Source organism: Chelmon rostratus, chromosome 11, assembly GCF_017976325.1.
Source record: "Chelmon rostratus isolate fCheRos1 chromosome 11, fCheRos1.pri, whole genome shotgun sequence".
Taxonomy (NCBI): Eukaryota; Metazoa; Chordata; class Actinopteri; order Chaetodontiformes; family Chaetodontidae; genus Chelmon; species Chelmon rostratus.
In genome coordinates, this window is record NC_055668.1 from 16,419,420 (window position 1) to 16,430,806 (window position 11,387).

The following is an 11,387-nucleotide window of genomic DNA, read 5'->3' on the forward strand; positions in this document are numbered from 1 at the left end:
TGTTGACAGAATCAACATAGCTGACATTTTATCATATTGCATGTTGTGCTGCATTGAACAGAACGATGAACATAATAGCCTCAAGGGGTTTGGTTGTTAGAATATATAGGTTTTGTTTTTGGAATATAGAAAAGCATGTGACGTCTCACAGTTGTTTCTTTGTTTTGAGAGCTGGTTACTTTTTGGCTGATGTCCAGTAGTTCCAGTTCCATACACCATGTTGTGTCACTGACATTGTAGTGATTACTGCGCCTCACAATGCCATATGTATTAATATGTGTCCTCTGAATGGTCTATCTGTCTGGTTTACAAGTGGAATCAAGGGAATTTCTATGTGTAGCGTTGCAAAAGGCATATTTTCTCCATTGCTGGATTGAAAAGGAAAAAATTATCTTTTTCATCTTTGGCTCAATTAATATGTAGGTCCTTGAGACTGTCTATATATTGTTCTTAATTGACTGTTCTCTCAATTCTGTGACAAAACAGAGAAAACGTACTTACTGTTTAAAACAAACAGCTCCAGAAAATGAAAAAGGAGTAATTGCAAAAACAAAACTCTGTTGCAGCACTTAAGGGAATTTAATTAATATCTCTTGTTTGTGTAAGCTTGTTTTTTCTTTTCTTTTTTTTTGGCAAGGAGGAAAACTGCGGTAGGAACTTTTATTAATGGCCAAGTAATTTATCTCTGTTTTGAAATGACCTAGTAAGATCCATATATTCTGTGTAATCCATGGTCTGCCAGGAAGGACAACACACCCCAGAATAATAAGCCCCCTCAATTGTAGAAATAATTTAATTTTGCGAGAATAATCAGTCATACTAATCTCCATGGTAGCAAACATAATTAAATTTGCCAGCCTCAAATTTAGAGTTTAGAGTCACAAACAATAAATACATGTGTTTTGCCTTGTCAAATTACAGCATGTTGTTAGACCCTTATAGAGTAGTTAATTAAAAGAAGTATCTAGAAATAAGGGTTTTCTTGGTTAACGTTCTTCTATTCTCCATAGGTTAGGATGCAAACAAACCAGAAATATAGCATTAATATCATTGTAGACAGCTTGAGACTCTTGATCAATGCACGATTTGTCATAAAGACACAGTAACAGAAACACTGCATGCTTACTATTGAATTTAATATTGCATTTCATTTTCTGAAATTTCTAGGCCGTGCTTGGACTTTATTACACAGTACACTGTATGTACTACACCTTGTATGCTGAACCAACTTAAAGAAGGGGGCGTTATGAGCTATGACTGCCATCTGCAGACAGGTGTCTGGAACTGCTGTCATAAATAAGTTTCAGTCAAAATGTAAAATTAGCTGACATGAGCTGACGGCCTCTTTCGTTTTTAAATACTATGTTTTTGCTGCTATGACAATTGTCGATCGTGTTTATTAAAGTTGTTGGGTGAAGCGTGTGTGCGAGCATGCGCGCTCTTTAGCTCAGCCTGCGTGCCATGCGTGGCCGTTTCAGAGCCAATCACGCTTCAGATAAACACAATATTGCGTCATTGTTATTGTGGTAGCTGGAGCTCCAGCTGCTTACAAAGATTTCGCCACCATTTCGCCCTACATTTAGGCCTTTAAAGCTGCGTAAACAAGTGGACCCGCAAGATTATACCAGTACAATGTCGCTCCAAAAGGACAATTCATCGGACGAGAGTTTGCAAGGTAAAGTATTAATGCCAAAACAGCTTGTAGATCACTAGTGTTGATGCTAGCGCTAGCCGAGCTTAGAGAACATAAGGTAAATAACGTTGAATCAGCTCACCTAGCTTGAACTGAACAGTTGAGTTTCCTACCGAACTTGCTAGATTATAGATGAACGTTACTACGTTATTTTATCGATATGTAAGACGTTAAGCGACCACCAAGAGAACAGCCCATCGGCCTAGTTAGTTAATGAGGCTTATTTGCAATGTTGCGAAAGGAAATTCAGATACAGTCCGTGTCTGGTTATTGTTCTGCTGCACCCCCAGCCTGCGGGGCCGTCCAAGCCTATATAGGCCAGCGATACCGCACTGAATACCCACCAGAGTCCGTTACACCGTGTGTAACAGCTTTGTATTTGATTTAAGGCTCCTGGGTTGAGCTGCATTTCAGTGGCACTGGCTCTCAAACCACCAGTCACCACGGAAGCCAGGAGCAAATCCCCACGTCCATCCAGGAGGGTGATGTGGAGAAAATGCTGCTGGACGCACAGCACGAGTCAGGCAGAAACAGCTCCAGAGGAAGCTCTCAATGCAACAGGTCTGTGGGGGAAAGGGCAGCACAGTCAGTGTATTTTTTATGTATAATACAGATAGTCAAGAAATGGTATTCCAAACGTGTGTCTGAAGTGACCAAAGTTGTATTGTTCTTCACAACAGCCCACTAAGAGCACAGACCCCCCTTCTTCTGTGGAGAGGCTCAGAGGGAAACAGCTCACAGGTATATTTGTTGGAGCCACTGTATCAAAGTCAAAGTTACTCAAACACTTAAGTAGGTGTTTTATTAAATGGGTCATCTGATGTTTTACAGCAGAGTCTTGTTTTTGAATGGCAGTGATGGCCATGATGATGCTGGATGTGTTCTGACAGCACTTGATTGTACATAATTGGTGTTTTTAGTCAGATGAAGATTTCCAAGAAAGGAGAAGGGAAGTAGAGAACCTGATGAAGAAAAATGCTGACTGGATCTGGGACTGGTCTAGTCGACCTGAGAACAACCCACCAAAGTATGTAGCCACCACTTATTTGGTACCATTTATTGTTTGATGTGATCTTTGTGTAATTTCAGTGGCGATATCTAAGTAAACAGAATATAAACACAGCTTGGATGCACAAATAATGACTACCAATAGGAAAATGGCAGTGATTACAGTCATGGTAGAGGTAACCAGAACAGGAAACTGTGCTAATCTTTTACAGGTATAATCTTAAGTATATTTATTTTATGCCATGATTTGTAATCTAATTCATAGAGTGAAATGGAGATTCAAAAAATGATCTCTGTATGAGCAGATGTGTCAGGATGACATTAGACCAGCACTCATTGATTTTAATGAATTCAAAACAGTGAAAAATTAATGTGCTCCTCTGTAGGGAGTTCCTGCTGAAGTACCCCAAGCGCTCAACCTCTCTCAGCATTAGGAACACCAGCGTCATGAAGAAGGGAGGCGTTCTGTCTGCTGACTTTTTGAAGCTTTTCCTTCCCTCATTAATCATTTCTCACATACTTGCTGTTGGCCTTGGGTAAGCAACATCACTTAATCTCTAACTGTGGCAATAAAATAGTATCTGAAAAACTAAAACGCTTAAGAGGAACCTCTAGTGGCAATTGCAGAGGGATCCTTAAAGAAGTGTTTAAAGCCCTGGTTTTTTGACCAATTACAGTTGATGTATATTCACATAATTAATGGAACATTTTGACGTACAGATGAAAAATTATTAAAAACTATTATGTTTGATTTGGTTGCAGATAATCGTGCAAGAAAATGTAGTCCCATTTTCCCACTGTTGAGAAACATCACTGATGCAAACAGACCTTTAATTGCTTCAACACAACATCAATAATTTAGTGGTCGTCTAGTGTTAGTCTCTGTATTAGATGACCTGTCAATCGGTTTGAGAGTGATAGATTCAAGTCTTGTGTTTTCATTTTTGGTGGTGGACGAACAGTTTTAGTTCGATTTGTATCAAACCATTTATAAATCCTTATCTTACCTCCACAAGCCTCTAACATATGCAGGATAGCAGAGATCAGTTTTACCACAACAAGCTGTAATGCTTCCTTGTATTCAGTGTTTTACATCTACTGGTGTGTAATGTAAACTACCAGTATGCTCAGTGCTTTGTTCGTAACCCTGAGTCTACATGACACTCATCTTGGTTGATGTGTCTAAAATATTTTGTCTTAAAAATGGCAGAGAATTTAACTTGGTCTATTAGGAAATTCTGCTTACTGCCATTAGGAATTTGTCTCTTGAGCACCACTGAAATGCAAAATCTTCCCTCAACAAGGTTGCTAAAAATACACATTATGGCACAGATAATTTTTTTAGTGATAAACTTATGATGATGAAGTAGTGGCATCAACTTCCAGCTTTAGTGTATTTTATGTAATATATATTTTTGGACAGTTTTAAAAATAACCCAGCTTTTTTTTGGTCTATCTTGCCCTCAGCACCATCTTATTTGACATGTTTGTCTCTGTCCTTTTTAGGATATATATTGGGAAGCGTCTGACCTCCCACAACACCTACTAAGTAGGACGGTGGTGTGTTGTGACATCATGACACTTCGACGTGACCATCTTGGCATGCCTTAAAATGGGACCTTCGGAATATCAAGGGAGATGTGGCCATGTGACACGGTCCAATTTGATTAACTAACCCATCACTCACTTCAGTGTGGAGAGTTGAGGATCTGTCATTGCTGTTTCATAGTGTATACTCCTGAACACTACAGTGACCAATCCTCTGCCTCTCGCTGTATTCCTTGTCCTTGCCTGGAGATGACTGTTTGCTGCTTCCTGCTCCTTAAATCTGCACGTTAGGGAACTGATGTATATTGTATGTCATTGCCTTTTTTTGCGATGAGAAATCAATTCTGATTTAAAATTATATACTGTCAAATGATTTTGTAGATCAGCAGTCGAAAAAGGAAATTGTTTTGACTTTTTTTGTCCGAGGGATCATTAGCCTAGTGTTAAAGTGATTGCACCCATTATTGATTGCTTTATTAGTGCAATTGCAAATTGTGATTACAAGAAAATCAAATATCTTACTAAGCACAGATATGCTCCATCTTGTTCATCCTACTGAAAATAAAAGTTGGCAAAACAACAACACATGGAGTCGACTGTTATTCAAAGTAAAGGAACAGATGCAGATGAACACAATTAAAATTTTATTGAACTTTGGTCAAAATAATAAACAAGTGAATACATTGCCACCATGTTAGGAATCAATGGACAAAGACAATGCATTATTATGTGTTTGTTTTAATGTCATCAGTATATGTTTTGTGTAGTCAACCTTCATTTCTGCATTCACAACTACGGAGATAAGATCCACATTTGCAATATGCGGTTCAAATTTGGGTGACATCCCTAGTAAATGAATAAGGGCACATGTATGAGGCCTGTCTGAATTTCCTACTTATTACATGATTCGGAGGCACTCTATCACATAAACTGTATGGTGTGCAATTTTCCTCCTTTGTATTTTCATAGACAGCCACATATAGCAGCAGTATATGAGGACATAACTCTATAAAATAGGATTTACAAATAATGCACATGAGGTTTGTAAAACGTTTGGGGACATAACTTGTAGCTGTCACTGATAGAAGTAGGTATTAAGGCTGCAGATTCCCTTTGTCCTGGGCCCCATCTTGTGCCATGTAGTTTCCAGCCTGCATCCTAACACATGGTCAAAAACTAGAAATTAATCTCTTGACACAAACACATTATCGGTTGTCTCCAACAGTGGTTCTGAAACTGGTAGCCCCAAATAGTATTTCCATAACAAGTTTGCTTGAGATCTGCTCAAAGACAGTGGTGTGACTGGACATTTTTCCACCTCTCTACAACATAAAAACATGCAAAGCAATAAACATGTTTTAATACATACTTCTAAATTTAAAAACACATCTGTAGTTTTAGTTTCTTTTATTATGTGGATGACAAGGTGTACTTGAGTAGATACAGTCAGTGAAATTATGTCACCGTATTGGCTGGGATAAAGTAAGAGGAGGGAGGGGGAGAAAAGAAACAGGTCCACTTTCCAAATTCATGGCCTCATCCACCAGTAGTTTGGCCTGAATACTAGGCCAATGGGGGAATGTTACAGTTAGGCTTATTGGCCATTAATCCGTGCTTCAGAGGGCCCAAAATCTTTGAGATGATGTTACAACTTTGACAAGACGTCATTTTAAGGGCTTCCAAGAGTTCTGTCGTTAAATCATGAAATGAAGGCTTAAAATGTCAACACAAACACCAACGTTCAAGAGTTTGACCTCTAGGGAGTGCCATTCCGTCAATTAGACCCCAATTGGGCTTTCTGGGTCAGGGGGCATGTTGATTGCCCTGGTGCCAAAGGCAAAAACAACCTAAGCTCAGACTCAAAATAAAACAGGCCTATGGATCAACCTCCTGTGGCAAAAAAAGTAGACACGTGCTTTCGAATTCTTCACCAGGAGGACAACGAGGCTGTTTCTTCTTATACAGATAGACAAGTAGTAGGCTTAACTACACAGGTACGGTAAAAGCCCTATCCTCTGGAGCCCCAAATCTTCTAGTTGATTTTGTCCTGGAAAATGTACAAGTTGTTGGTGGCTGCCACAGCTATCACATTATCTTTGGGGTGCCAGGCAGTGTGGAGGATCTTCTTGTTGAAGTCCAGGCTGTCCACGCTGATCTCATCCTTCTTCCTCTTGCCGCCAGTGGACACTTTGCGTGGTTTGAGCGTAGCCCGTGGTTTGCTGCTCTCCCGGGATGCCTCCAGTGTGATGTCCCGCCTGGTGTTGCGGTCAAACATTCGGAAGAAGTTGTTGTAGGAGCCGGTCATGATGGCACTGGTGGAGAGAGGAAATTGTTTGTGTGCATTAACTTGAGGGTGGGGAGAACTCATAATATCATCAGTGATTGATTTCAAAAATATAAATCAGGAACTCAAAACAATAAATACTGAACTTAACTTAAAAAATAAAAAACAGACTAGAAGCCAGTAGCCGGTGGAATGCTATAATATGCAAGCAGAAGGACACACTCACCTGTCACTGCCATTCCAGCAGCACTCGAACTTGTCAAAGATGCAGTCATTTTCATACAAGGAGCAGAGCTTACTGCGAAGGTATTCATGGACCTGAAACAGAACATATTACTTAGCATAAATACTCACTTCAGCCTGCTATTATCATCTCTATAGATATAAGTGTAGAGCATTGCACCTTGACCACTTTTTTCACATCAGTGAATGAGATCAATGAGTTTGATGAGTTAACAAGTGTCTGCAAATTGTATGAATAACCAAGACATCTGTCACGCTATGGCGTGCCATTCGAAGGACAGTATTATTTTAGATTTCTTTTCACTTTTATACAACCATGTCGCTGGCATCAAGAAAGTGATTTTTGCAAAAACTATGTGACTGTTTAAATTTAAACAAAACTGATAATTAGAAATGCTAATCCTCATCTATTATGGAAATTACAATGTGTAAAGCCTTGATCACAGAGACAATTTTGTGCTTTTTAGTTTATGTAAGATATATCTCACGTCAATCAGAGAGATCATCTTTAAAACACTGGAGAGCTTATTTTGTCCACACACGTCAGATATATTTGATTGATATATATTTGTCATTAGAAAAGTAGGTTTATGCACCTGATACGTCTCCACTGGTCTGTTCTCCATGTTGAGGTCCCAAACTTTGACGGAGAGGTAGTCACGTGTCATCATGTAGCGTCCGCTGTGACTGAACTTCACGTCCGAGATGGAGGAGATGATCTCAGAGAAAAAGGATCGGCTGCTTGGATCTTCAGGCTCCTCAAAGACTGAAACCGAAGGAAAAATCCTAATTAGTCTTATTTCTAAAATGTTCCCAGCATGAACTTTGTTGGACAACACATAATTCCAAATGAAGAAAATCTTTATTGGTATTTAAGCATGTCAAACAACATGTCTATCTTTTTTAAAACATTTTTGAAAATGGTCAATAATATTCAATCTAGAAGATGTCAAATAATGAGTACTAATCACAATTTAACAGATCCAACAGGGATGTCTTCAAATTCATTCTGTTTGACCAAAAGTCAAAAAACCCTAAACGTTATCAATTTCTTGGAACTTACAAAATGGAAAAAAGCAGGAAACCTAAATAACAGGTGAACTGATAGTAAATTAATACTTAACTGGTCTATCACAATTTGGATCAATTAATTTTCCACTGATACATTACTGAAGTGACTTAACACTGTAGCACTACAGCGAAGGTACTTACACTTTGAGTGCCTGTCGCAGAGTGCCGCCGCTCGCATGTCACACAGGCGGATGGTGCCTTTGCTACTGCTGTACACAAATACATTGCATTGGTGTGGATGGCACTCAGCAGCTGTGATTACTTCTGTCAGTTCCTCCATGTTGGCGGGCTTGATGTCTACAATATCTGGGAACACACTGTTAAGGAACCTGCCGTCTTATGTTTCATGATGACACAATGCAAAAGCCATTAACCTACAAGCCACATATCTAATATGTCTTTGCTGATGATGAAAAAGGATACTAAAACTTCTGTCTGTGATTTCCAAGTGCCATAGATTTATTCTTAGGTCATCTGCAGAGAGGTACGTTTCATGATCACTATTTACAGAAATGGAATTAATGTGATAGGTGTGCGCATTTGCAAAGATCCTCCTTGGGCTTGCTTCTACCATGAGATCCATTGGCATCAGTACTGGTACCTGAAACATACCACATGCACTTTTATTTAATCATTTAAGAAGCCATGTTCCAAAATGAGACTGGTCTGATGCATGATTAAACATACCCGTAAAGAGGTGATTCTAAAGGGGTCTCTGAGTCGTCCATCTTCATCTTTCAGGTTGTAACCTTCTGCTCGTTTATCTCTTTCACTTATTTTCCACAATTTGATAGTTTTATCTGACACGAACAGACAAGAAAGTTGTTACACTCAGAGGTAAAGAACAACTATTTGATAAGGATCAAGTCAGGTCACACAGTTTCAAAATGTAAAGTCACCAAATAATCAAAATGGACAAGCAGCAAAGTCTTACCATTTGTCGAAAGTAGAAAGTGAGCAGCATTTTGTTGGGGTAGCCATCTTATTTTATTAATTTTTTCCTCGATTTCTAAACTTTTCAAATAGTCAAATTCTGGCTCGTGACTCTGAAAAGTGCTATAGACGTTGTACTCCCCGCGCAGGTGTGGACGATTTTTTGACTGAAAACAAATATTGAAAATAAAGTCACAAGATTTATACATAATCATTGCAACACAGTCAGTGTTAAACTTCTGACATAATACTGTGAATGAGAGTACTCATCTGTTATTTCATATGAATCTTACCTCCTGTTCATGTTGAAATATCACTACTCTGCCTCCTTTATCTCCTGTTGCAAGCAATTCTCCAGAATAGTTGAATTCAACTGTTGAGATTATGTCAGCTGAAAAAAGACATAAATCAAACTGAATCAGACTTATTAGCTCAGATTTCCGGATGGTAGTTGTGTTGACAGCTAGAATAATGCTACTGTGTGAGACTGCAGGCTGGTGGTTTTGTCATTTTTATGAAATAAAGCATCAGGCACATTGATAGCCAAACACGCACAACACGTACACCCATTCATGTATGAATGAATGAAAACAAGCATGATGTCACTCGACAATTTATGGACGCAGCACATTTACGTCATGGACACGGTCGCTCCCCTTTAATAGCCTAGCCACCACCTAGCATACAGCTAGCTAGCGACATACAGTAATTTACAAAAGAAAGGGCGTTTGTGCAGCTGATCCACAAACAGACATACACCAATCACGACAGCTGTCTTATATTGTAGCCCGTTCCACCACATAAGTTAGCTATCGTGCATCTCATGTAAAGCCCCCAGAGCATCATCATCAGACCACCTAGCTAGCTACCCACCGTTTTAGCCTAGCCGCCAAGCTAACGTTAGCTACATACCTTCCGCAACATCTTCATCTATCGCTCCTTTCACTTGAGAGAAACACCACTGAAAATCATTTCCTCCTGCAACTCCTGTAAAAAGAACAGAGCGTTAGTCTGTATCTGACTGGCGTTCCGCCTGCCGATAAAAATGACCTGACAGTGACACAGTTTGACAACTAGCAACTTAGCTTGCCAGCGCTAACGTTGGCTAGCTAACTTGCAGATTCAGGCCATCACACACACCAAGTGAGGTGGGTCCGTTTCCTCCCTTCAAAAGTAGCTTACCCGCCATTGCTTCATGTAGCAGCTCTTGCTGTACACAGCTTCCAATACCTAATCAACCAACGCGGCTTGCTCGGGGAAATAGATAGCATCCACAATCAGTGTGAAGACTCGGGTCCAGATCTGTCAAGACCACGGAAATTATCCGTGATTTTTTTCTTCCAAAATGGCGCACAGTACATGGAGAAATGACGTCATGCACACATGCCACATCCTGGCTCCATCCATCCTCCTGAGCATCATACTATCAGATGTGCACTGACTCTTTATTTTCTGTGCATTCAACTTCATTTCGTTACAATACACGTTAGTACCTGCTTATTGAGCCCAAAGCTAAGTCAGCTGTGGGACAAATAACCTTCACATGTACACATCAGGATGTAGGCAATCTAATTAAAGCTGAAGCAAATCAAATCAAATAAAAAAAAAATAGACAGCATGAACAGCAAAAAACGTGTCCTGTAGTGTTGTGTTCAATGGCCAGGTATATTTAATAGATGTGATTTACATAATGTAAGTAGTTGCTAAAGCTCTTGCAGAGACAAAAGTAAAACACAAACTTCTATTTACAAATGACACTTTTCATGATGAAACTTTTTTATTGCTTCGGTCGTTGCTGATGTGAAGTCTATCCAAACTCAGAATTGTATGACACCTTGCAAGTACCCCGGCCTGCATTGCACGGTCAGTGGGTGACATCTAGTGGGGAAATGAGGGAAATCCGGTTGATATTTGCTAGGCATGCTTACTGCTCAGTCCTCCTTTCTCAAACACGAGCAGAAGCCTTTGGTATTTTCTAGTCCTTAACGACTTGGTCCGTCAAACCTGACTAATCAAACAAGTCCACTCACAAGTAGTGTTAAAATGTTCAAATGCAAAATTTCAGTGTCAGAGTTTGAAAGAATAAAGAAGAATAAAGAATCATTTGCTGAAAAGGTCATGACTCTTCTGCTTGACTTCTAACCCTATAGGATGTAGGCTTGCTGTATAGATGCCATGCATATGATGCACTGCATGATTCAGTCTGTCAACCCAGCACTTTCATTGTATGGTATCAATCATTTTGTGCTGTTTCCTTTAAATGTTGGGTTTTACATTAGGGAACAAACTTTTCAGATTCTGCTCTGAATCCGTCAACACATATGCTCTGTATTACTCCCTGTTTTGGTGAGCCTGCACTCAAAAACACAGTGCAAAAATATATCTATACAAAAATAGACGATAGAGTCGTGGAAGTCGTATTTAGTTTTATGCTTAGTTTTCTGTAAACAACACTCTCTGAAGGGTTGGAGTTGTCAAGAACTGGGAGGAGAAAGATAGCCCATTGGGGCTGATTGTGCAATAAAAAAAGTCACATTCCAAAACAAAAAAAAAATGGCAAATGCTGATGAAGTGTGAGAATATGTAATATCTGGGCCACGTTTCAGT

General features: G+C 39.5%; 2 protein-coding genes across 2 annotated transcripts; one reads left to right on the top strand and one right to left on the bottom strand.

The window, feature by feature from the left end:
• Positions 1–1,516: 1,516 nt before the first annotated feature.
• bnip4 (BCL2 interacting protein 4) lies at positions 1,517–4,824 on the top strand. The gene is made up of 6 exons (XM_041947534.1): positions 1,517–1,675; positions 2,083–2,254; positions 2,374–2,434; positions 2,614–2,720; positions 3,088–3,237; positions 4,208–4,824. The coding sequence occupies exons 1-6, from the start codon at positions 1,633–1,635 to the stop codon at positions 4,248–4,250; spliced, it is 576 nt and encodes a 191-aa protein (XP_041803468.1). The 5' UTR covers positions 1,517–1,632; the 3' UTR covers positions 4,251–4,824.
• Positions 4,825–4,880: 56 nt separating this feature from the next.
• On the bottom strand, positions 4,881–10,112 carry ppp2r2d (protein phosphatase 2, regulatory subunit B, delta). The gene is made up of 10 exons (XM_041947108.1): positions 9,963–10,112; positions 9,693–9,767; positions 9,074–9,171; positions 8,782–8,947; positions 8,535–8,647; positions 8,271–8,448; positions 7,989–8,153; positions 7,373–7,542; positions 6,760–6,851; positions 4,881–6,561 (listed from the first exon to the last, which is right to left on the bottom strand). The coding sequence occupies exons 1-10, from the start codon at positions 9,967–9,969 to the stop codon at positions 6,282–6,284; spliced, it is 1,344 nt and encodes a 447-aa protein (XP_041803042.1). The 5' UTR covers positions 9,970–10,112; the 3' UTR covers positions 4,881–6,281.
• Between the last annotated feature and the right edge of the window lie 1,275 nt (positions 10,113–11,387).

Coding starts and splice junctions, on each gene's coding strand:
- ppp2r2d (XM_041947108.1), bottom strand. Junction 9,172..9,692: donor AGATGAAGATGTTGCGGAAG/GTATGTAGCTAA, acceptor GTCTTTTTTCAG/CTGACATAATCTCAACAGTT. Junction 6,852..7,372: donor GACCAGTGGAGACGTATCAG/GTGCATAAACCT, acceptor GTTCTGTTTCAG/GTCCATGAATACCTTCGCAG.
- bnip4 (XM_041947534.1), top strand. CDS start 1,633: ATGTCGCTCCAAAAGGACAATTCATCGGACGAGAGTTTGCAAG. Junction 1,676..2,082: donor ATCGGACGAGAGTTTGCAAG/GTAAAGTATTAA, acceptor ATTTGATTTAAG/GCTCCTGGGTTGAGCTGCAT. Junction 2,721..3,087: donor CCTGAGAACAACCCACCAAA/GTATGTAGCCAC, acceptor GCTCCTCTGTAG/GGAGTTCCTGCTGAAGTACC.